The sequence below is a fragment of the Pelobates fuscus genome, chromosome 2 (assembly GCF_036172605.1).
Source record: "Pelobates fuscus isolate aPelFus1 chromosome 2, aPelFus1.pri, whole genome shotgun sequence".
Classification (NCBI taxonomy): Eukaryota; Metazoa; Chordata; class Amphibia; order Anura; family Pelobatidae; genus Pelobates; species Pelobates fuscus.
The window spans coordinates 450,307,119-450,334,422 of NC_086318.1; the positions used below are offsets into that span (position 1 = coordinate 450,307,119).

The window sequence follows — 27,304 nt, forward strand, 5'->3', positions numbered from 1 at the left end:
CCCACTCCCCCTGACAGCTTGTTCGGGGAGGGGGGGGGGGGTTGGTGCATTTACCACTATTCAAGCTCCATTAGTCTGGGTGAGTCAGTTTTGTGTGCCCTGAAGGTGGAGAGGTGTAAGGTGCTGAACGCTACCGTCCGTTCTACTTAGTCGCGCGAGGGCGCTAGAGTCACAGTTGTGTCCGTGTTACTAAGAACGCTGTGGGTGTAGTCCTATGTGAGGAGTGAGGAGGGAGACATGCAAGAGCATGTACCTTTACTCCCCACGTTGTCATTATGGCACGCTTTTACCTTTGATGGGGGGGTAGTTTGTCTTCTGCTTGTGTATATTTCTTCCTGGTTCCCCTACCCCACTGTGTTTCCCCTTCCACATCTTACTGTGTTTGTTCCTGCAGTTCCTGGAGTTTCTCCCTCCACCCCTCCCCCCCCCTTTCTCCGATGACCCCGGGCACATTTCAGAGTGGCAAAAAGGCAAGGTTGTACATTTATACAGATACTGTATACAAATCCCTCTACGTAAAGTCCCGGGTGTTTCCCTCCCCGCACCCGGTTCCTCCCGAGTTTTCGGTACTGCAACTGTTATCAGGCTTGTATTCCCTAGGGTCCATGGGTCACAACGGTGTATCTCTAGGTCGTCCTTCCGAGGCTGGTCCCCTCCCATCCTCTAAGTGCCTGCAGGCGGGGGCTCAGGGGACCTGGGTCGGCTTGTCCCCGCTTGTAAGGCAATGCGTGGGTAATGGCCCCAATGTGTACCCTTCCTAAACCCACCCAAAGAGACCTGCCATGCGTTACATAAGCCATGATTTTCTGCAAACCCTCCTGCACCCCTAGCTGTGTTCTTTAGTATGGGGACCACCTTTGTGTACCGCTAGCCATAAGTTGCAAGCCATTTCTAGTGTGTTACCGTTCTCAAAAGGGGAGTTGCCCATGTGTCCCCGCTACGGGCACGGGCCCTTTAGTGGACCCATGTCCCTTGCTGGCCATATTTCTCGCCCATTCCCCCTCTCCAATAAAGTCCCAGATACTCACTTCCTACAGCCGCATGTCCCTTTATGTGTGCAATCGGCCTTGTCCCCAGTGAATTTCCCAGCTTACCAGTCCCCTGTCGGCCCAGTCCGGCTTCGAGAGTATCATTCCTCTGGGCCATTTGGACCCCCTCTGCGGTGTGGGCGTGTGGCCCGTTCTGTAGGTGGGTCCGCTGGGTTGGATGCATTTAAGGGGTCTCTCCTTGCAGCAATTGCTCCGTCCAGAATCCAGTTGCCCACTCTCACCGGTGGTAGGTTAAGGGTCCTCATAAGGCGTGGGACCTCCTCTGGCCAGCGGGCCGTGATCTACGTATTTCCAAGCTTTGCTTGAAGGCTGAAGGGAAAGCCCCAGCGATATGGGATCCTCTTGTCACGTATCATGTCCGTCACCGGGAGTAGCGCTCTCCTGGCGTATAGCGTTAGACTTGATAAATCCTGGTATAGGGATATTTCCCACCTACAGGAACGGGCCACACGCCCACACCGCAGAGGGGGTCCAAATGGCCCAGAGGAATGATACTCTCGAAGCCGGACCGGGCCGACAGGGGACTGGTAAGTTGGGAAATTCACTGGGGACAAGGCCCCGCAGAACACTATGGAGGGCCTGTCCCTAGCAGCGGTCATGATCCTGTCTCTTTGGTCCTGCGTGGTCATAGAGCAAATTACATCTCTGGGGCTGCCGTCTCGTCTCGCCGGCCCCAGTGCTCTGTGAGCGCGGTCCATGCGGATTTCCTCGGGTGCGTCTTCCCCCAGCAACTGTGTAAATAGGGCGCACAGAGAGGCGTGGAGGGGTTCACCCTCCGTCTCAGATTCTGGCAGGCCGCGGATCCAGATATTCCTGCGTATACTTCTATTTTATAGATCTTCTACCTGTGGAGGGTGATCAAGAGGTTGCCCTGTCTGGTTACTGCTACCTCCGTTGCCCTATGTTGGTCCTCACATCCTTGGGCGGCTGTTTCCACTTCGTCCACCCTCTGTTCTAAGGCAGTGAGATCCGTCCGCAGGCCTGCCAGCTCCTCTTGCAATACCGCCCGCAGCTCTTGTGCTATTGTGCCCGTGTCTTCTTTTGTCAACATTTTCGTCGAGATCTGGGTAAGCTCTTCTCTCAAATATTGTTCACAAATCTGTTTAAATATTTGTTAGTGAGTAAATGAACAGCATGATTATTGCACAGGTATGCCTTAGGCTGGCCACAATAAAAGGGCACTCTAAAATGTGCAGTTTTACTGTATTGGGGGTGTCCGTGGGGGGTCCGAAAACTCGTTTGTGAAGAAATGACCCTTGTATTCGGTATTTCTGCATGTTTCCCTTCTATTCCGTCATGTTTCCAGTCGGCAGATGAAACTGCTGAACAAAGACCACCCCCTGGCTCATTTAACTTCAAAAACTGCATCAATTAAACCCCCTACGTGTGCGGCCAGTGTTCGTACTGCCGAACGCCACGTGGCTGAGAAAAACGCGGCCATCTTTTTTCATACGTACAAAGGCAGCGGGACTTGGTCGTCGAGTGTCTGGAACTAAAATCGGACACTCGACTTCCCGAACACCGGTCTTAAACACACGAACGCTGGAACTATATGTACCGATTATATAAATGATACAACTGGTTGTGTGCACTATGTGGAAGTGAACACATTGTGCTCAGACACCTAACAAGTGGCACCCCCTACACCACTTCAGAACATAAAATATACATACATAAAAAGGAGAAGCTCCTAAAAGGTTGGTACAGTCAGTATTCTGTAAAATAAAGTTATACAAACAATAGTGCAACACTGTAAGCAAAGGTTTAGGATGTGTAAAGTAAGATTATTATAACTCCCAAGCCTGGAGTCATAACCTCATATGACTCAGGTGGTATGCGCTTCTGGACCATTCAAGGATGTCCCAATCCTTCTTCTCTCCTCCACGGCGTTGGTGGTTCCTTTAAAGGTGCTTGATGCTTTATACTCCCCTTTCTTTTTCCCTTTTAGACTTGCTGTTTCAATGATGCAAGATCCCAAAAGATATATTCCAAAAGAAAGTGCTTTATTACAATAAAAATCAGAGTATAAAATCAAGATTTAAGAAACTAAGTCCCAGATACTTGTCTGGTTAGACTCAATAGTCTGTAACAGTGTCCAATACGCGTTTCGCCTTATACAAGGCTTCCTCAGTTGGCTGTTAGGTGACAGTCTTCCCTCTCTTCTGTTTTTAAATCCTTTGTTTGCCGGGTCTTGTGTGTACTTCCGGGTTCCGGATGACATCCTGAGTGAGCTTCCGGGTTCCGGGTGACAATTTTAACTTCCAATGACAATTTTAACTTCTTTTCTTAAATCAGAATCTGCATGGGATTTATAACACTATGCAAGCTTATATGAACAAGTAAAATATATCATCTGTGCAGTAATAACATAATCATCTGTGCAGTAATAACATTCTTAAAATATTATATTTTAATATCTTAAAAATGGATTATAAAACCAATTTCTATAATTAAAAAACCTTATTGAAACCAAACAACATAATTCAAACTGAATATTAGTTCATAAAATGACATAATTCAAACTGAATATTAGTTCATAAAATGACATAATTCAAAGTCGTTGTTCAATCCATGTGGGACCATTGTGTTAAATGTGTTAAAATCGTAAATACATTTCATTTCTTCTCTTCCTATTTTTTTAATATAATCTCCTCCTCTCCAATCTGTTTTACAATTTTGATCCCACAAAAGAACATTCCCTCAGGGTTTGAATTATGAACTCTCTTGAAGTGGCTTGAGACGCTATGTGTCTCTACCCCATTTTTTATATTTCTTATATGTTCGGCCACTCTTATATTTAAGTTACGGATTGTTTGACCCACATATACAAGATTACATGGGCATTTTCGGATGTAGATAACTCCCTTGGAATAGCAGGTGAGATGATCCCTTATCTGAAATTTTTGGTTAATAATGGGTTTCATGTCTATAATATGTCTCTTTTTACTTTTAGTGTTTTTACATGCTATACACTGTCCACATCCATAGAATCCTTTACTCATATTTAAAAAGGTTTTATTTACAGGTGTTTTAATTTTGTTGCAACTTTGTACTAAAGTGCTTTTTAAATTTCTCGCCCCTCTGTAAATTATTTTTGGTTTATCTGGTAAATATAGAAGGTATTAACCTGATTTTAACCAACAATTTTTTTTGGTATAACGAGTCTTTTTACCTACAGATTAGGGGAACGGCAATGGGCACCAAGTTCGCCCCTAGTTATGCCAACCTGTTCATGGCCTATTGGGAGGAACAGTTTGTATACCAGGGCCATCCATGGGGGGCGGGCTTGGTGTGCTATCGCCGTTTCATAGATGACATATTTTTTATATGGACGAGCACAAATACGGATTTAAATTAATTTATTGTGTATCTAAACAACAATCAGTGGAATATTGTCTTAACAGCACAGATCAGTCAGGACACAATCAATTTCCTTAATCTTGAGATGAATATAAGAGAGAATAGGATCATAACCAAGAATCACTTCAAAGAAGTCGACGCTAATGGGTATATTGATAAGGAAAGTTGTCACCATGCCCCTTGGTTAACCAATGCCCCCAAGGGCCAATTCCTGAGAATTAGGCGAAATTGCACTAATGATCAGGATTATATTACACAAGCAAACATAATCAAAACACAATTCAAGCAAAAAGGATATGAGGAAAACAAACTACAGATAGCGCTAGAAGAGGTTTTAAAAATCCCTAGAAAGAACACCTTGACCTATAAGGATAAGAAGAAAAATAGAAAATGGGACAGCAACAACGTCCCATTTATATGTAGTTATAACGGAAATAATAGAAAAGTAAATAAAATTATCAACAAACACTGGCACATCTTGAAAGATGATCCTATCTTGGAAAACATTTTACCAGATAAACCAAAAATAATTTACAGAGGGGCGTGAAATTTAAAAAGCACTTTAGTACAAAGTTGCAACAAAATTAAAACACCTGTAAATAAAACCTTTTTAAATATGAAGAGAAAAAACGGGTCGCAAGAGTATTCTGAGAACGGACAGCAACTGAAATAGCCTGCCCTTCGGTAGGTCCCCGCTCAGAACTCAAGCTGGTTTTAGCTCATCTTGTGCCATTACAGAGAGAACATATCTGAAGCATATCAGACTGGTCCCACCCATACGGGTAGTCCAGATCCGAAATGCCAGCAAGTTCTCTCTGCACGAGAGATACAGCAACCCCAGACGATCGTTTCAGCCTTGTTAGGCATCATCAGTGAGGCATAGCTAATATCTCTCTAGGCACCGTGAGCAAGGGGTCCACGTCTGGATTACCCTTTAAACTTATGGAGAGAAAAAACGGGTCGCAAGAGTATTCTGAGAACGGACAGCAACTGAAATAGCCTGCCCTTCGGTAGGTCCCCGCTCAGAACTCAAGCTGGTTTTAGCTCATCTTGTGCCATTACAGAGAGAACATATCTGAAGCATATCAGACTGGTCCCACCCATACGGGTAGTCCAGATCCGAAATGCCAGCAAGTTCTCTCTGCACGAGAGATACAGCAACCCCAGACGATCGTTTCAGCCTTGTTAGGCATCATCAGTGAGGCATAGCTAATATCTCTCTAGGCACCGTGAGCAAGGGGTCCACGTCTGGATTACCCTTTAAACTTATGGAGAGAAAAAACGGGTCGCAAGAGTATTCTGAGAACGGACAGCAACTGAAATAGCCTGCCCTTCGGTAGGTCCCCGCTCAGAACTCAAGCTGGTTTTAGCTCATCTTGTGCCATTACAGAGAGAACATATCTGAAGCATATCAGACTGGTCCCACCCATACGGGTAGTCCAGATCCGAAATGCCAGCAAGTTCTCTCTGCACGAGAGATACAGCAACCCCAGACGATCGTTTCAGCCTTGTTAGGCATCATCAGTGAGGCATAGCTAATATCTCTCTAGGCACCGTGAGCAAGGGGTCCACGTCTGGATTACCCTTTAAACTTATGGAGAGTTTAAGGGATAATCCAGACGTGGACCCCTTGCTCACGGTGCCTAGGGAGATATCAGCTATGCCTCACTGATGATGCCTTACAAGGCTGAAACGATCGTCTGGGGTTGCTGTGTCTCTCGTGCAGAGGGAACTTGCTGGCATTTCGGATCTGGACTGCCCGTATGGGTGGGACCAGTCTGATATGTTTCAGAGAAGTTCTCTCTGTAATGGCACAAGATGAGCAAAAAACAGCTTGAGAACTGAGCGGTGACCGACCGAAGGGCAGGCTATTTCAGTTGCTGCCCGTTCTCAGTATTCTCTTGCGACCCATTTTTTACTCTCCACAAGTTTAAGGGATAATCCAGACGTGGACCCCTTGCTCACGGTGCCTAGGGAGATATCAGCTATGCCTCACTGATGATGCCTTACAAGGCTGAAACGATCGTCTGGGGTTGCTGTGTCTCTCGTGCAGAGGGAACTTGCTGGCATTTCGGATCTGGACTGCCCGTATGGGTGGGACCAGTCTGATATGTTTCAGAGAAGTTCTCTCTGTAATGGCACAAGATGAGCAAAAAACAGCTTGAGAACTGAGCGGTGACCGACCGAAGGGCAGGCTATTTCAGTTGCTGCCCGTTCTCAGTATTCTCTTGCGACCCATTTTTTACTCTTTTTAAATATGAGTAAAGGATTCTATGGATGTGGACAGTGTATAGCATGTAAAAACACTAAAAGTAAAAAGAGACATATTATAGACATGGAACCCATTATTAACCAAAAATTTCAGATAAGGGATCATCTCACCTGCTATTCCAAGGGAGTTATCTACATCCTAAAATGCCCATGTAATCTTGTATATGTGGGTCGAACAATCCGTAACTTAAATATAAGAGTGGCCGAACATATAAGAAATATAAAAAATGGGGTAGAGACACATAGCGTCTCAAGCCACTTCAAGAGAGTTCATAATTCAAACCCTGAGGGAATGTTCTTTTGTGGGATCAAAATTGTAAAACAGATTGGAGAGGAGGAGATTATATTAAAAAAATAGGAAGAGAAGAAATGAAATGTATTTACGATTTTAACACATTTAACACAATGGTCCCACATGGATTGAACAACGACTTTGAATTATGTCATTTTATGAACTAATATTCAGTTTGAATTATGTTGTTTGGTTTCAATAAGGTTTTTTAATTATAGAAATTGGTTTTATAATCCATTTTTAAGATATTAAAATATAATGTTTTAAGAATGTTATTACTGTACAGATGATATATTTTACTTGTTCATATAAGCTTGCATAGTGTTATAAATCCCATGCAGATTCTGATTTAAGAAAAGAAGTTAAAATTGGCATTGGAAGTTAAAATTGTCACCCGGAACCCGGAAGCTCACTCAGGATGTCATCCAGAACCCGGAAGTACACACAAGACCCGGCAAACAAAGGATTTAAAAACAGAAGAGAGGGAAGACTGTCACCTAACAGCCAACTGAGGAAGCCTTGTATAAGGCGGAACGCGTATTGGACACTGTTACAGACTATTGAGTCTAACCAGACAAGTATCTGGGACTTAGTTTCTTAAATCTTGATTTTATACTCTGATTTTTATTGTAATAAAGCACTTTCTTTTGGAATATATCTTTTGGGATCTTGCATCATTGAAACAGCAAGTCTAAAAGGGAAAAAGAAAGGGGAGTATAAAGCATCAAGCACCTTTAAAGGAACCACCAACGCTGTGGAGGAGAGAAGAAGGATTGGGACATCCTTGAATGGTCCAGAAGCGCATACCACCTGAGTCATATGAGGGTACGACTCCAGGCTTGGGAGTTATAATAATCTTACTTTACACATCCTAAACCTTTGCTTACAGTGTTGCACTATTGTTTGTATAACTTTATTTTACAGAATACTATATGTACCGATTAGCTAGAAGAGCGCTATTCGGTACGGTTGTGCACACGAATGAGGGGAACAATCGCTGCTAGGAGCCAGGGGAATCCATTTGGTACTTTTATTCGTTTTTCTCCCTTTTCTAAAGTGACCGGCTAGTTTGTTTCCGAACTAGTTGTAAGGAAACCAAGCGTATTTAAACTTCCTTCGGTAGTTTCCTCCCAAACCGCCAGAGCCTAGTATATATAGCTCTCCGTTCGGTAGTTGTAATAAACAAAATCCATACGAAATAGCAATAGCTTCACAAGATAATTCCCTTAGTAAAGCATACAAATTCTAAATAACAGCCGAAGTCAGGAATCAGGATACAAGATGAACTGGCTTTAATTCACACACACAGCCTTTTATGCAAGTCCCCATGCAAGGAGACATCCCACAGGGAGGAACAACATGTAACCAATCCCGTACAATAAAAACATAAAGCACACCCAGCACAAACACATAATTCCCTCCCCTAGCCCTGGAGATAATCAAGTCTGATAAAGTTATAACTTGATTATCTCCAGGCAGAAAAATCACTGTTGAGTGTCCGATTTTAGTTCCAGACACTCGACGACCAAGTCCCGCTGCCTTTGTTCGTATGAAAAAAGATGGCCGCGGTTTTCTCAGCCACGTGGCGTTCGGCAGTACGAACGCTGGCCGCACATGTAGGGGGTTTAATTGATGCCGTTTTTAAGTTAAATGAGCCAGGGGGTGGTCTTTGTTCGGCAGTTTCATCTGCCGACTGGAAACATGAAGGAATAGAAGGGAAACATGCAGAAATACCGAATACAAGGGTCATTTCTTCACATAGTTCATATCTGGTGTGACCACCGTTTTCCTCCCGCAGGGCAACAAATCTCCTTCGCATAGAGTTGATCAGGTTGCTGATTGTGGCCTGTGAAATGTTGGTCCACTCCTCTTCAATGGCTGTGCGAAGTTGCTGGATATTGGCAGGACCTGGAACACGCTGTCATATACGCCGATCCAGAGCATTCCAAACATGCTCAATGGGTGACATGTCCGGTGAGTATGCTTGCAATGCAAGAACTGGGATGTTTTCAGCTTCCAGGATTTGTGTATAGATCCTTGCAACATGGGGCCGTGCATTATCATGCTGCAACATGAGGTGATGGTCGTGGATGAATGGCACAACAATGGGACTCAGGATCTAGTCATGGTATCTCTGTGCATTCAAAATGCCAACAATGAAATGCACCTGTGTTCGTTGTCCATAACCCCACCGCCACCATGGGCCACTTGATCCACAATGTTGACATCAGCAAACCGCTCACCCACACGACGCCATATACGCTGTCTGCCATCTGACCTGTACAGTGAAAACCGGGATTCATCCGTGAATAGAACACCTTTTCAAAGTGCCAGAGAACATCGAATGTGAGCATTTGTCCACTCAAGTCGGTTACAACGATGAACTGCAGTCAGGTCGAGCCCCCGATGAGGACGACGAGTATGCAGATGAGCTTCCCTGAGACGGTTTCTGACAGTTTGTGCAGAAATTCTTTAGTTATGCAAGCAGATTGTTGCAGCAGCTGTCTGGGTGGCTAGTGTCAGACGATCTTGGAGGTGAAGATGCTGAATGTGGAGGTCCTGGGTTGGTTTGGTTACACGTGGTCTGCGGTTGTGAGGCCAGATGGATGTACTGTCAAATTCTCTGAAACACCTTTGGAGACGGCTTATGGTAGACAAATGAACATTCAATTCACGGGCAACAGCTCTGGTGGACATTCCTTCAGTCAGCATTCCAACTGCACGCTCCCTCAAAATTTGCGACATCTGTGGCATTGTGCTGTGTGATAAAACTGCACATTTTAGAGTAGCCTTTTATTGTGGCCAGCCTAAGGCATACCTGTGCAATAATCATGCAGTCTTACGGGCATTTTGATATGCCACACCTGTAAGGTGAATGGATTATCTCGATAAAGGAGAAGTGCTCACTAACACAGATTTAGACAGATCTGTGAACAATATTTGAGAGAAATAGGCCTTTTGTGTACATAGAAAAAAGTCTTACATCTTTGAGTTCAGCTCATGAAAAATGGGGGCAAAAACAAAAGTGTTGCATTTATAATTTTGTTCAGTGTACATGGGTAACATTATAGAATTGTGTATTCTGCAAACATCCGGAGCTCCCCCTATTCCTCTCTCCTCTTGAGACAATACCAATACCAAAGGCTACTCTCTCGCTCTTATAATTCCTAATGAAACTATCAAAAAGTCTGCCAAAGTTTTTTTTCCTACTTTAACCCCTTAAGGACACATGACGTGTGTGACACGTCATGATTCCATTTTATTCCAGAAGTTTGGTCCTTAAGGGGTTAAGAGGGATTGACCTGAAAAGAAATGTAAATTTAGAATATTTAATGACATTTTTGCCAAGCCATAAAAAAAATATATATTTTTCATTCATTTAGTTTATTTTTGAATTAGTTAAGCGTTGTTAGATCATTTGTTTCCATATATATATATTTTTATTTTAACCCCTTAAGGACACACGACATGTGTGACATGTCATGATTCCCTTTTATTCCAGAAGTTTGGTCCTTAAGGGGTTAAAGGAGATTTTTATGCCCAAATATTCCAATGCTTTTCTGTCCCTTGTAATGTATAAAAGTCGTGCAATTTCCCTTTATCTGCTGTGTTTGTATTCAATGTTAAAGCTTGAAATGTACCTAAACAGAGAGAGAGTGTGTCCTATCTTTAAAATATAACTTTTAATAGTTCAGTTAAAAATGTTGAGTCTACAATGATAGAATATCCGGTTATCAAATGTATATAAATAAGTATTTAATACCAATGTACTGGGATTAACTGTTTAGTAGGTAAGTCCCAGAAATTGTTCTAAATCCTTTTCAAATCAGCTCAGAAACGAAAAATAAATAAATATGCAACCAGGATCCCTCTATTGTTAAGTTCAGTATATGAGATGCTGGAAGTACTGATGCTGTACTTGATAGGGATAGAAGATTCTAAATAAAGGGATTAAATAACCTCAAATCCCAATTACAGACCAATATGCTGAGATAAAATATTTGGTAAGTAAGTCCCAAAATTGTGTTCTAAATCCTTTTAAGTCAGCTTAAACAAAAAGTAAATGAATATGCAACTGGGATATCTGTATTATCAGGTATTATGTATAAGATCCTGAAAGTACTGGTGCTGTAGTTGAAAAGGGATGGAAAATTCTAAATAAACGGGTTAAATACCCTCAAATCCAATTTTCAAAAACCCTTTTCTAATCGGTTCAACCGGTATTATATGCAGCCAAATATTTTGCACCAATGTGCTGAGATTGACTGTGTTTCTAGATGAATTACCTGGATTATTCAGAATCCTTTGAACAATAAATAAATGTGCATCAAATCCAAAAACTGAAAAGATAAAATATAGGGAGGTTCTGTTCTAAAGTTTTCAGAACCTTTCCCCAATACATATGCAAAACGAAAGTTTTGCAATCCACTGTGGTCAGGATAAGTATGGTTACTGAATAGATCGTGCAAGAATGGTTAACAGAGTTAAATCATTGCCCGGCAAAGCCGATACAATGTAACCATTCTGAAACTTTAGATCAAATGCAGTGTTTCAAAGCACAGAGATTTTCCATAATACCACCTTGGAGGGAAAGCCGTGATTGCTGTGGGAACGAAAAAGTGCTTCCTATTTTAATAAATAGTTTGACTAGTGAGATAACTAGAGATATGAAAAGAGAAAAAAGCCCTCATCGTTTGAATTGCAATGACGGTTGTAAAAGTATAACTCCGGGCACAAGCTAGGCATAGTTACAAAAATGCAAATGATTCATGTTCAGTAGATTACTTGTCCCTGAGTGCCCCTGACGCGCGTTTCGCCCACAACTCATCAGAGGGGAACTGATGTGTGGGAAAAGACCGGGATTTTAAAGGGAGGATAGCCATTCTGATTGGTGAATTTCAAAAATCGTCACCACTCTGAGTGCCAATAGGATTCACTCAGATGGTGACGTGGAAATAGTTTGAATCCTTATGGGGAGTTTTAACCCTTCATGGGCCGAGTCTATCAGAACAATCAGCCCGTGTCAAGATCTTTGGAGGGAACTATTAACCCTTTACAGACTGAGAAAAAAATAAAATAAATAAAAATAATTGAATGGTTTCTAAAGTGAATTCTCTGTATGTTCAAGTGTTTTATAATTTTTAATTTGAGGTCTAAATAGACAGTTAGGTTATGTCTCCATAAAAATGACAAAAGGGTATATATTAGCCATTTGGCTACATCCTTCCGAAGGATAATGAATTGGTCCACTGAAGGACGGATGTTTGTTCATACGTACTTATTGTAGTTTATTTGCTCAGCATATAACTATGCTTGTATTCAAGTTTTCGTTCAGGTACATAGCGATCCGTTTATTCTTTCAATTTCTTTATTGTGTTAGTGTTGAGGAATTCAAATGGATAATTATCAGAAGAGAGTATTCTTTCTGTTACCGATATCCTAACATCGATATAATTGAAATGTACCTATGTTCAATATAAAAAAGCTCGTTCAGAAAATTGCTGGAAATCCATTATCAATGCCCCCAGCGATGTTTCAGGGTCTTCTGTGGTATGATGAAATCGGCAAATAGCAAGATTTTATAACTCCTATCATCAACTTCAAAACTTTTTATATTCTTGTTATCTCTTAGGGCAAATAGTTCTAGAGAAAGAGCATACAGTATAGGTGTTAAAGGACACTATTGCCTCATACCATTAAATATCCTGAACCAAGATGATTTAATGCCCGATACTAAAATGTGCACGTCTACACGCCGAGAACGTCACATTTAAATCTGATCTCCGCTGATCTGATAAATCCTGTTCAATTTTAAAAAAAGTGATTCAAAATCTAATCAGTGGAGATCTATTTGCCAAGTCGATGAATAGATCTTTGGGTCAAAGCATTGATAAAAACCTTTTTAAACCAATTTCACTTATAAATGTTATCTTTTCCTGGCTTCAGAATTGGGGATATATTTGCCAATAACATATCGTTGCTACCTGCTGTGCAAACATCTGGATCAGCTCTTGTGTCAATCTGTTTGCCCAGTGCTGCTGGTATCTGATAGTATGCTCTCGGACAGAGCGTTTGAAGCCGCCCTCGGCCGGTATACTTATCTTACAGCCGACTTTAGGTCTGGAAGACTTCCCAGAACGCAGCAGTGATCTACAGTACACGTGGGTGCCTGGGTCGCTGTCCCGCTCAGCGCGTCTGCATTAACAGAGTTTTTCCACCCCTTTAGCAGCTGGGGAAGTGTATTGCAGCACACGCCACGAACCTTTAATTCTCCCGCGGTTTTGGAGACACAATGTTCTGTAATTCATGAGTACATTAACTACTAGGCTATTATCTAGGTTTATGTCAATAATTTGTTTCTCAATGCATTTGAGCTGCAATCCTTGGAATACTCGAGCTCCCTTCATACTTCACGCTAATAAGTTGCTGGTACTTGTTGAATTGCTACTGTTTCAATCTCACGTTAAATTGTTGCATTTATATCTGTGGCAAATTGATTCTTTCTAAAAAAAAAAAATGAACAAAATAAAAGTTTATTTTTAATTTTTCGAGTTGGGGTTCTGATTTGATATTATGGAAAATTATGTTTTACAGTAAATATGTCCATCACTGTTGTTTAACATTAGGTCTTTACCAAACCAATCTGGTTATCAACTTTAAGGCCTACGCTACAACTGGCAGTTTTATTCGGTTACACATTATACGGTATGTTCTGTTTAGGTTTACTTTTCTACTCTTATGACATTTATACAGAATGGGTATCGGTATGATTTAGCACAGGCTTCCCCAAACTCCGGCCCTCCAGATGTTGCTGAACTACAACTCCCATTCTATGAATGAAATAGATAGGTGGAGAATCATGGGAGTTGTAGTTCAGTAGGGAGGGCCGGAGTTTAGGGAAGCCGGACTTAGCATATCTTTCTATTCCAGAAACACATCTGTAGGCCAAGTCGTAGACTTTAGCTCCCTCCTTTTTTCCGGTCAATTTGGGCATTTCCCTAATTAACTAAGGTTGGTATACAAGGTTTTCTTATATGTTGGTAGACAACTATTTGGTGGTTTTCAATTTGTAATTATTGGTTTACACATTTTATAACATGACAGGAGGCTTCATATTTGCTTAAGTCTCTCTTTACTAGAACTCCACAGCAGCAAAAAACACAGAGTTGCTATCCGTGTTGTTATCGCAGCTTGAAAGAGGAAGTAACCGGTCCTAACCCAAACAGTATTTTAGGTTTCTTTTTCTCTTCTAACTGCTAGTGGTCCTGCGAGGCCTGCTCCCGTACTCTATTTTCAGAGTAATATCAACTATAGGCACCTTGCATAGTTGTGCTGCGCAGGTTGCATGTCACTGGGCAATTTAGCAGGGCCTTATTTTCCCCATTTTCCCCAAACGCTATGCATGTGTTTCCTTTAACATTCACCACAAAGCAATTCATTCAGGAAATCTTTCCAAATGCCTTTATGCAATTTCTCCACCAGCCCCCTTTGTGTTGATAGAAATATACAGGATTGACCGACCGCCGGTCACATTCTGTCTCCGAGTTCCCTTCTAAATAGTAAGAGGCTCCCTTTCCACCTCCGCCATCCCGTGTCCTCTCCAGGTCTCTGACCGCAACCATTTACCTCTCAATGTTCAAATTCAGTACACCTGAAGGGGCTCGCTCTCCGACCATCTCATGGGCATTGAAACTCCCAGGTTTCCAATACACCAGAAAGCCACAGTCTCATGGTTTCCTCCCCACACTCTGCCCTAGCCCCCACCCATGACCACGCTCCTACACGTTCATACTCCAAAAAAATTGCTCTTAGAAATTCAATGTGAATATCCCTGTCCTAATTAGCAGAGATTTTGCCTAGATTAGGTGTTTTTAATAAAACTGGCAAAATCGGTCAGCACCAAAGTAGCTGTTTAGTAGATAAGGGAGTGCGCTGGATTTTCATTTTTACTGTACTTATTGGCCTCCAGCAGCACCCCATTTAAGCATGTTCAGGTGAGTGCAGCCAGCCCCTTGTTTTCTCTAATTAGTAGAGAGGGAGTGTCTTACAGGACAAGACTTGTTTTGGGGGATTGATTCATTCACTCCATTGCTGGGTCACAGTAGAATGTTTGTTTTATTAACATTGGTAGGTCACAGGACTGGGTTTGTTCTGTTAGATCGCTTTACACCTATAATCTGTTATAATGAATCCCTGGATGTGCCTTATTGGCATGACATATGCTTTCCCCCCCCCCTCTTAGTGCCACCCCTCCCCCTCCCTCCATGCACTTTGTTATTGTTTTTGATTTTTAACGTTTTAGTCAATAAAGCTCTATTTGTTTTCATACACAAAGGGAATTCTGTTCCTGCTATGGACTCTGAATTCCTGTGAATTACACCATGTTAGTGGTGGGTGGGGAACCCACATATCAGGACTCTTGTGCTAGGCAAGAACTATATATTGATTTAGATTTGTTTGCCTGTATTTTTTTGGCTCCAGACTTGTTACAATTTACATTAGCAATATTGGAAACAGAGTTCAGCTACACTGTCCCAATCTACAACACGGCCACCCCTGCCCTACGTCCCAATATATACACTGCAGTCCCGGCTGTGCAGTAATAGAATGTCATGGTGTGTAGTCAGAAATTTCTGTATATCTAGTGTATGGTATAGGTGAAGGGGTAGGCAACCTTCGGCACTCCAGATGTTGTGGATTACATCTCCCACAATGCTCTTACAGCTATAATGCTGGCAAAGCATCATGAGAGGTGTTGTCCAAAGATCTGCAGTGCCCATCCCTGGTATTAGCTTTATTTGCACCCTCTGTTCCAGCCATAATTTGTGGGTCTCCCTTGCATTGTGGGAATATATGGTTGTGACAGAAAAGGCACGCTCAGCCCATCAGCTAGCGTGAGACCACAAAGTATGGTGCTAGCAGAGAGATGACATAAGTATTAATAAATAAATACCTGAATTGCTAAAGTACCAGCACAGATGTAACCACTTCTGGCATTTAAAAGAAGGACAAACTAGGATGTACGGAGGGTACTTAAAAAAAACCCTAGCCCCCTCTCCCCCCAACACGTTAACTAAATGGGACGTTAAACTGCAGACAGACTATGTTTCTGTGTGATCTTGGCAGCATACGACTGTTGGGTGGGAGTGGAACTCAAATACAAAAAGAAGGTGTAGCGCTACATACAGATATCAAATAAGTCCAAATTCTTAATAGTATTCACTTCCAAACTGGTCACAGGATGGATGATATTATTAGAGTGCTCTGAAAGAAATTAAATCTTCATAGTGTAACCCTGTGATTCAATATTTATGTATTAAATTTATGTATAGAACCCCTCACATATTAATGAGCTTATAGCCAAGCTCAGGAGTAAACACTTTCAGGTCCGTAAAGGCGACCTTTCTCCTTCTTCAATTCCAATCTTTTTCTCACGATGTGACTAGAGCTCAAGCAAAAGATATATAGTGCAATATAGTCGGTTACCAATTTTTCACGAAAAAGTAAAAGTATTATACTCACAAGTAAAGAGCCACTTATTAGGCTCTTATGTTAGCACGTTGTGTAGTTGAGGACTACACTCCTATAAACCAATCTTGATAAAATCCAAAAGAAAGAAGTAGTTAAATATAATCTAACCAATAAAGAAAAACAAGCTTTAAATAAGGACTCTCAATTGGTAATTTTTTTGTTTGGAAATCTTCTTATATTTTGGCCACTGTGGATGTTACCTCCCTGTACTCCAATATCCCTCATGATAAGGGTTTGGAGGTTATCAGAGATGTTCTTATCCAACAACAGACTATATGTCCTACACAGATTGATTTTTTATTGGCATGTATTCATTTTGTGTTCACCAAGAATTTTTTTTGGTTTAACTCTACGTTCTTTTTACAGCTATGTGGTGTCGCCATGGGGACGAGGTTCGCCCCTAGTTTTGCTAATTTGTATGTGTCTCACTGGGAGGCCTTGTGCATCCAGTTGGGACTGCAGCTGTGGGGGAGCCTCGTCCTCTGGCGACGCTACATAGATGACGTGCTTATTATTTGGGAGGGGGACAACATAAGTTTGGAGGCTTTCATTGAAAGCATCAATTCTAACCAATACAATTTAAAATTTACCTCCAATATCCATAAAGAAACTATTGACTTTCTGGATTTGACCCTACATATCGAAAGGGGATCTCTTAATACGAAGACCTTTTTAAAAAAAAAAAAAAAAACTGATTGCAATATGGCAATCAAAAAAAACAGTCTACACCATCCGACTTGGTTAAACAATGTCCCAAAAGGACAAATAACCCGTATGCGAAGAAATTGTTCTAGTATTCAAATATTTGAAGAACAAGCTAAAATAATAAAAAATAGATATTCTGAGAAGGGTTATAATATTGAACAGATGGAAAGGGAAATTACACAAATAAAGAGAAAGGAACGTTCAGAATTCTTAATTGACAATGGATCAAAGAATAAAAGAGATAACACTCATTTAGAATTTGCGTTTATCGCCAAATAATATATATTATTATATATTATATAAATATAATACACATGCCAAGAAAATAGAAAAAAATCTCAAAAAGCATTGGGCCATCTTAAAAAAGGATGAAATCTTAGGAAATGTTATACCTGAGAAACTGACAGTTATCTACAGAAAAGCTGATAACCTCAAAAATCAATTAGCACCTAGCCCTCTGCCTTTACAGATAAAAAAATTCCAATAATTTTTTACTTTCTCAAAAAACTCCAGGATTCCATAAATGTGGTACCTGTTCTACATGTATCAAAAGAAAGAGACCATAACCTTTACAGGTACTTATACTAATAGGACGTACACTATTAAAAAATGTATACATCCACATATGTCATTTATTTATTGCAATGTGGATGCGGAGCACAATAGGCAGAACCACTAGGACATTAGACACCAGATTTCGAGAACATTTCAATAACATTAGAACTAACAAAGTAGAACACAGTGTCCCAAAACATTGTAACACTTGTACACTGTTTAATTGGTCAACTTGTATTGTTATTGGTATAGACTCCGTTGAAAGACATTGGAGAGGGGGAAATAAAATCCATGAGTTAGCTAAAAAAGAGGCACACTGGATATACAATTTAAAAACACTTGGTGGGTTCATTAGATCACTCTTTTGAGGAATGTATGTATGTATGTATATATATATATATATTACTAACTTGTTTTATCTTCTCTTATAGAATATTGACAGAGTTTTGTATTCTCTGTATGAATATATTCTTTGTGTGTTATGGAATTTCAATCTTGTGATCGATATGTACATATGAGCGGATTCACATGATACCTATTAGCATTTTTATGTAACAATAAAATTATTTTTTTATGTAGAGTTTTTATAGTTATTATATATTATTCTTTAGGTCTCCTGTGAATTGGCTGATATATTTTTTCTTTTTTTTGTATTTGTGGCTTTTACTCTGTTTGGTTTATGGGCATATATGTCCAGGATGACAGTGGTTTGTTTATTTCACCCACTGTCATCCTGGTTTGTTTAGTTGGTTTCTCCTTTTGCTATGCGTTCCACTGTGGAACGCTATGTAATGGTTGCTGTGTGGCAGTTCCGTTGTGCATTCCACTCTGGAACGCGGAAGTTAGGAGACGGCTATGTGTCATATTACGTTTCTATAGATCTGCCCAATGGAGAACGACTTACGTCAGAACCCGGCAGTATTCAACCCCGCGGGAAAATTTGACTAACGAGAAGTACCTGTGTCCAAGGGTATATAAAGAAATCACTTTGGACTTTACTCATGTCCCTGAAGAAGTCGTATCGACGAAACGCGTTGGATTGAGCATCTGGATGGACTTTTATTTCCATTTTATTTTATGATTGTATTATTATTATTATTTTTTAGCACTAAGTTGTGATCAGCTATTATTTCCATCTGCAGCATAGACGCATTTACCATCTTGTTCCACTTGTGAGTGGAGATATGCCTGCTGATTGCGACCTGAATGTAAGTGCAATCAGTGTAATAAATGTATGTTTTTTTAACAGTACTACTCTATGTATATTCTTTTTCTCTATCCATTTGAGGATTTCAAACCTGAGGAGAATTCTATTTCTGCATTCAGATACCCCCAAGTGGTGATAAGCGCAGATCATCAATACCTCTTGTAAGTTCTCTACCTCCTGGATGTAGATTTTGTTTTCTATACGTACTTCACTATATATTATTTATCATTTAGATTTGTCAGAGATCACGTCCTGTTATACAGGTTGTATCTTTTATATTGTATCCTCTATATTGTATGTGCCATCCCACTTTTTTAGCTCATGTTTCTTTTTTAAGTCACATTAGCTAATATATATATATATATATATATATATATATATATATATATATATATATATATATATATATACACACACACACACACACACACGCACTTAATAAAAAAAACTTTGTGATCTTTTAAAATGATTCTCTGTATTATTAGAATATAAGATATAGCAAGCTCATTGTTTTAAATCATCAATTGCATTACAAGAGCCATTAAAAAAAAATAAAGATGGAGCCATGTTTAAGATAAAGTTTGGTACTCTCTAAAGACAACGCACTGGACGCTGGCGACAGTCCTAATGTGATTCTCGCTTGTAGGCAGAAAATGCAAGGGAAGTCTTGTGTGTATCCTCCCTACAGCCCCTCCACTTGCCGGGACAGAGCATGTGCATGTGCTCTGAACCAGCTAAACAGTCCACTCACAGGCTGTAACGGATCACCTGGCACCCCGACTGGGTACCTCCGTTGATGGATGCTCCTAGTGCTTACCGAGGGCTCCAAGAACTTCTCCAGACACCATAAGCACTGCTGACCGAACCTCTCTTCCTGCAGAGATTGAAGCTGGAACAAGCTCTTATAAGAGCTTAGTGATTATAGCCAAGGGAATATGCAGAGCATAGCAATCCCCCAGTGTAAATGCAACCTTTTCCCCCAATCATGAGACGAGGCTCTATGTTGAGGGTAAAACAGGAACTCAGCAGTCTGAGGGTTTATTGACACTTATATGCAATTTTTCCCACAAGGTTACCACCCACGTGGTCTTGTGGAACAACCTATCAAAACATTACAATACAGTCAAACACTCCCATTCATTCCAGCAAAATCCTCCCCTCTGCCTGTGATAGACTTACTGTACACAATGGGCTAATGAAATTATCACAGGCAGGAAAATACACAGTATTACACAATATTCATAGTTTTAAAAGTATACATCACATTCACATAAAACTTACATATTCTGAACCAGCATACAAACATACGTCAAAATCATACAAATTGGTCCAGTGGTTCGAAAGTTAGATGGGAGTCCTATTTGACTGACTGCAAGCATGGCTTTCCTGCCCCAAACCAGTTCCACCGATTTAGACCGGCTGCACAGCCTATCTTCTCCTCTATCCTGGAGATAATTGGCTTAACTGGGTGTGGTAAGCCAATTATCTCCAGGTACAGAAAATATCTCCATTCACAACAGCAGCAAAAATACACAAAAATACATAATTCTCATTACACTGAACAGAACCCCCACATTCAACCTAACCCTAGATAGCTTGGATCTGAGCGCTCAATATATCCGAACAGCGCTCAGATCCCACGAAGAGAATAAAATCGCCATGGGGTTAAAGTTTAGGACAGGCCACAACAGTCTTTTAAACACCAATAAGTCCAAATAGTGTTTTTAAAGGGCCATACACCCGAGGGCCATAATCATGGGCAAGGAGGCTGGCAATCAGGCTTCTATATAAGCCAGGGGAACAGGGTAGTTTGTCACATGAAAAAACAGTGACAAAAGGCCTTTTGTCACACAGGCTTTTTCTAGGTTTATGCAGTCCTAGCCACACCTCCCCTGGCTGTGACAGACACCTTCTCCATGAAAACATGCTTTAATTTTCAAAGCAGATGTTAACTAATTTAGAAGTTTTTATTTCCTGCTTCGTAAATTGAACTTTTATTCACACAAAGGAGTCTCCTGCAAGGTCTCGTAAGCTATTACCAGACCAAGAGATAAGAAATTCCAAAATTAAACATAATGTGCAAAAAAGGAAGTGTAAACATTAGATCATTTAGGGTTTAGGAAAATTGTAAGTCATACGCGGGGAGGTGTTGCTAAGGATGCCTTAAAAAAGTGATTTAAAGGGACACTCCAGGCACCCAGACCACTTCTGCTCATTGGAGTGGTCTGGGTGCCAACTCCCACTACCCTTAACCCTGCAAGTGTAATTATTGCAGTTTTTCATGAACTGCAATAATTACATTGCAGGGTTAACTCCACCTCCAGTGGCTGTCTACTAGACAGCCACTAGAGGTCACTTCCTGGGTTCTAGCACAGGAAACCTGTGCTAGAGCGTTGCTGGACGTCCTCACGCTGTGTGAGGACCTCCAGCGTCGCTCATAACCCCATAGGAAAGCATTGAAATGATTTTTCAATGCTTTCCTATGGGTAGACGTAATGCGCATGCGCGGCATTTCCGCGCATGCGCATTAGGTCTCCTCGGCCGGTGGGCGAGATCAGTCTCGCCCACCAGCCGACGCAATCACTGGGAGGAGCGGCGCGGAGGCGGAGACAGCGGCGAGGGACATCGCCGCTGTCCCAGGTAAGTGACTGAAGGGGTTTTCACCCCTTCAGTAACCGGGGATTGGTGGGTGGGAGGGAGAGGGACCCTCCAGTGCCAGAAAAACGGATCGTTTTTCTGGCACTGGAGTTTCCCTTTAACTCTTAAAATGACAGAATTGAGCAGTGAGACAAGGGCACGGTCTTTATATCTATCTTTTATATATAACTAAAGGTTGTTGTGTATTGTGTGAATACCTAAATGTAACCGTTTGCCTTCATTTCCCCCAGAGTTGATCCACTTTGCTCTGGGGTTGTGTATGCCTGGGTTTGCTGGTGGGAGTTATGGAACACCATGATTGGTGCAGGGTGATTTTTAGGGAGAGGAGATAGTCTGTCTTCCTCCCCAGCGGCAGACTGAGCTCCCAGAAGAGGAGGTAGTCGACCTCCCTCACCAGCAGCAAATTGCAACTCAGCGAGAGGAGGTAGAGGTAGCCGGTCTTCGTCCAAGTGGCAGACTGGGCTCCAGGGAGCGGAGGCAGCCAGCCATTCTCCCCAGCGGCAAGAGGAACTCCAATGGGAGAAGGCGGTCGGTCGGCTTCCCTCTCCAACAGCAACAAAGGAACTAGACTGTGGAGCTTCTTCCGGAGTTTGCATGTGTGAATTGACTTTTTGGGAGTGGTTACCGACTCAGGTACAGACCGATTAGGTTAGTCTACCTTTGTGGCGGGCATAAGACTTTATATAGGTCCCTGGATTACTTCAGTCACCCTGATTCAATTTAAGATGCAGGGTGTGTATTATGGTTATTGTTTAATGTTGTGTGCTCTCCTTGATTTTTAACAATCTTGCAACACTTCTGTGCAGTGCCACCTGTTAGTTTATGTAGGCAGGGGACATATTTTGTGTTAGTAATGGTCTTTCCTAACCTTTCATGAATATTATATTCTGTTATTATACGTGATTGTATGATTCAGGGATGTATTGGATTGAGTTTGAAGCATTAAGTGTAAGGTAATGTGGATGGGGCTTGTCCTGAGTGAAAATAAAGTACTGTGTGTTGGTTTAATTAGGATCTATGTGTCTCGTCTGGTTTGTTCAGAGATTTGTTCAGGGATTCCAGTAACACCATTTGTGGACCTGTTGGCTGGCTGCACTGGTCACTGATCCCCAGGACAAATTAAGAAAGAGCTAGGCCTGAGAGCCACAAGTGCTTTTGTAAAGGCACTAGCTGGAGACAGTGTAGGCAGAGAGGAGAATACCTGCCTGAAAGGGGCAAGCTGCAGCCTTGTCCAGTGGAAGACGTCTTGAGAGACTTCAGTCAAACGTCCGTGAAGTGCTCCAGAGTCCAGGGTAGCAGAGAGCAAGCTGACCTGGAGGAGGTAGCCAGGGGAGGTAGCTCCGTCACATAGTATATAAAAAATTCAGCAATCCAGCCATTCAATATCCTCTGTGGTGGGATGAGACCCTAAGAGGGCAGGGACTCCATAGCTCTCTCTCCGGGTTATACTTTTGCTGGTAAGGCACTAACCCCATTTCTTTCACTAGTTCTGCTCAGAAATATCACCTATTTTGGTCCATCTCTGTGGTCACATCCTCCTACGTATGTTACACCACGTCTGTTACTGGATTGGCTTCAAAAGACACTCTCACTCTCCTCAGGAACCCATTGGGCAAGAACGCTGCACAGGTGCTAGCTCTATTCATCTCCATGAGTTCGGAAAGATGTGAAGGTGTCCCAGTGGTACTTTGGATGTTTCCACAATAGCTAGAAGGCCATCCTACCGCTACCACCAACTGTGATAACTCTCCCATAGTCCGACTGAGTAACTATGCCAGGTCAGCTTCCTAGCTGCTGTCAGGGACCCTGTAGCATTTCAGTCGCTGAGGACCTTTTCCATCAGACCAGACTGCAATTCGTTTACTTCCAGGCAAGTATTGAAGTCTCTGCCTACACGATCTCCAAATACAGCCTTTACAAAGGCACTTGTGGCTCTTAGGCCTAGCTCTTAACTCATCCAGGAATTAGGGACTAATAAAACCAGCTGACAGGTTTCAAAAACTATGTTACTGAAACTGAACAAACCAATAGTATGAATACTCAATACTTTATTTTAGCCGCAGTCCGCATATTTAATTTATGGCAACACAATCACGCCAATACATATAACCAAATCATATGGGGGATCATACAGGCACTAACACCTAACAATATTTATATTGGTGTGGGAAAATGTGTACCCACCCTGCATCCATTATAGATGCAGGGTGTGTATAATGTAATTGGTTTTGATTAAATGTTTTGTGTGCTTTCCTGTCCTGCTGATGCTGGAGTTTCTACCCAGGTTGGCTGCCAAGGCAGAAGCTACAATTCCTGCCTCCTGATCCAGTGTGTAGTGGGCTCTGTGCCAGACCAGAACCAGCTACCTGTTCCCACCTACCACCCCTTTATTGGGAAGATATAGCCACCGACTTGACCCCAGTCTCAGAGACAACCCCTTATGCTCAATACATCTGGAGTAAAGGCTGCTTCAGGGGTCCACCTTGTCACACTTTTGGATGAAATTTAAAAGAGGAGGGCAGGGGCGGAATACTGTAGGCACTATAACAAATTCAATAAGATAAAAGGAACACTTGTGCCCGCCTTGCAGTGGTGGTGTTTGTGACATCTAGCTTTAGTGAATTCATATATATGTGAGTGAAGCATGTAGAATATTGCAGTACAGGATATAAGAGTAAAGCTTATCTGTGTGCAATTGTCCAGTTACAAAAGTCACAATGTCTCAATACCTTGAATATGCTGTGCAATTTTGGGCACCTGTTCTAAAGAAAGATATCAAGGGCAGTAGAAAAAGTGCAGAGACGAGTTACAAAATTGATAAAAGGAATGGAGAATTTTAGTTATGAAGAAAGGTTAAAAAATGTAAATCTCTTTAGTTTGGAAAAACGGCGCCTGAGAGGGGATATGATAACATTATACAAATATATTCGGGGCCAGTACAAACCATTATCTGGAAATATATTCATAAACATAAAACATAAACATAAACATAAAATATATATTCATACATAGGACACGAGGTCACGCATTTAGGCTTGAAGAAAGGAGATTTCATCTAAGGCAAAGAAAAGATTTGTGTACAGTAAGAGCAATAAGGATATGGAATTCTCTGCCTGAAGAGGTGGTTTTGTCAGAGTCTATACAGATGTTTAAACTGCAATTGGATAAATACTTGCAAAAACATAACATACAGGGATATAATTTATAATTAGTGGGGTAATAGCTGCTTGATCCAAGGAGACATCTGACTGCTATTTTGGGGTCAAGAAGGAATTTTTTCCTAGTTTGTTGCAAAATTGGAAGCGCTTCAGACTGGGTTTTTTGCCTTCTTTTGGATCAACAGCAAAAACATATGTGAGGAAGGCTGAACTTGATGGACGCAAGTCTCTTTTTAGCTATGTAACTATGTAACTATGTAACTATGTAATGTCTCTATTATTTGACAATATGGTGTTTGAGAGGTGTGTAAAGTATTGAATGTTGATTTCAGCTTCATACCGTGGTACACAGCTCGGGGAGCAGCGGTCCACCTCCCAAGTAGCAAACAGATTCATGGGCACAGGAAGCGTTCCAGGTCCACCCATCTCTACTACAGCCCCAGTCAGTCCAGGGCCTGGGTCCCCTCCTCTGGTAAGCACCAAGCTGCCCCCATTGCCTGGCAAACTCAGTGAGGTGTTGGGGTGAGTAAGGCTGACAAGCACTCCCCCTCCTCTGTCCACCATCACGACGTTTGGAACTAAGCAAACCTTAGATAGCCTGCAGAGAAAAAACACACAGACAATGAGTCAATATGTCAAACACAACCAACAGTGAGACTCACAGGCAATGAATGAGTACTTCACAAACACACAACAAATATTAAGACAAACACACAGGCAATCAGAGAATGTGACAGTAGCAGTTGATTTAAGAGGCTCTTCTTTCGCCTTTGAAATATCCCATTCACAGTAACCAGTGATTAGAGTAGTTTATAGCAGTATTATAGCCTTTTTCCCGATACATATTGTACAGAACACTGGTGAGACCTCACTTGGAGTATTGTACGCAGTACTGGAGACCATATCTCCACAAGGATATTGATACTTTGGAGAGAGTTCAGAGAAGGGCTACTAAACTGGTTCATGGATTGCAGGATAAAACTTACCAGGAAAGGTTAAAGGATCTTAACATGTATAGCTTGGAGGAAAGACGAGACAGGGGGGATATGATAGAAACATTTAAATACATAAAGGGAATCAACACAGTAAAGGAGGAGACTATATTTAAAAGAAGAAAAACTACCACAACAAGAGGACATAGTCTTAAATTAGAGGGACAAAGGTTTAAAACTAATATCAGGAAGTATTACTTTACTGAGAGGGTAGTGGATGCATGGAATAGCCTTCCAGCTGCAGTGGTAGAAGTTAACACAGTAAAGGAGTTTAAGCATCTGTGGGATAGTCCATGAGCACCTGGAGTAGCCTGCTTGCCAGCCTCCCGCCTCAGGACTATGGGCAGTGATGTATTTAGGATTTGTGCTGCCCTAGGCAGGACGGTGCTCGGGCACCCCCTCAATTTAAATGTCTCCCACCCCTTCCTGTCAATGCCGCACTTTGACTGACAGACGCTCAATGACAGACGCACACTCTCATATACACTGACAAACAATGACATACACACACACACACTTTGACTTGGACACACACTGACAGACGCACGCATTCACTGACCGACACAGACACACATAAACACTTACACACACACACACACATTCACTTAGACATACACATTCACAAACTAATATTTTTTTAATTTTATTTTAAATCCACCCAGCCTCCCTGGGAGAGCTGGAGTGGATTGCTTACCTGCAGTCCAGTGTGCTGGGCGGGCAGGCAGGGGGTGGACAGGCTGAGTAGGCGGCGCTTAGTGATGCCGGGAGCCGGTCTGATGTCATATTCCGGCTTCCGGCTTCATTAACCAGCACGGAAGGAGCTGAGCAAGAAGTGCTCAGGTGAGTATGCTCCCTCGCTGCCCTCCTCGGGAGGGGGGGGGGGGACTTAAAAGTGGCCAGCCGGCCAGCTCTTGAACCCCCCCAGGACACGAGGCAAGCAAGAGATCTGCCTGGGCATTTGGGGGATTTTTTGCAGCCCACTGCAAAGTGCCGCCCAAGGCAGATGCTTGTTTGCCTCGCTATAGACACGTCCCTGACTATGCCCAATTACCTTGCCCAATGCACTTTAAAAGGCTCCGTTCATGGGATATATGTACTTTTGTACTCCAGAAAGAGAGACCGACCATTGGCCCTGATTTCCTGGAACATGGGACCATGTGCACGGTTGGTCAAAATTGTGACTTCCATGGAAATCCCTAACCCCTGAACCGATCTGGGTTATTTTGGGATATGTTGGTCACCCAGATCTGGGCTATTAGGGGATGTAAAGTTTGTGGGGGGCTTAATGTGTTTTGGGGGTATTTCTGGGGTTTTGTTATATTGCCCGTTTCTGTACTGAGAGATAATTCAATTATAGGTTTGTGTGCTCAGGTAATTATCTCTCAGGCACAGGGGAGGAGTATGTTAGATGTTTGCTTGTAACTCGTCTCCTCTCAGGTCCAGGGGGAGGGATTATCATGTTTTGTGTGGGAGTGTTAAGGGTGCGTTTTCTGTGTCCCTATATATATAAAAGCAGGCCAATTAGC

General features: G+C 42.0%; 1 protein-coding gene across 2 annotated transcripts in view; it reads right to left on the bottom strand.

Annotated features, from left to right (window-relative positions):
• LOC134587654 (phosphofurin acidic cluster sorting protein 2-like) overlaps positions 1–27,304 on the bottom strand; it is a 319,708-nt gene that overhangs the window by 268,171 nt on the left and 24,233 nt on the right. For both annotated transcript variants that reach the window (XM_063444208.1, XM_063444209.1), the window contains exon 2: positions 25,127–25,384. In XM_063444208.1, the coding sequence (XP_063300278.1) occupies positions 25,127–25,350 (224 nt within the window). In that variant the 5' untranslated portion in view covers positions 25,351–25,384. The remainder of the gene's footprint in view (positions 1–25,126; positions 25,385–27,304) is intronic.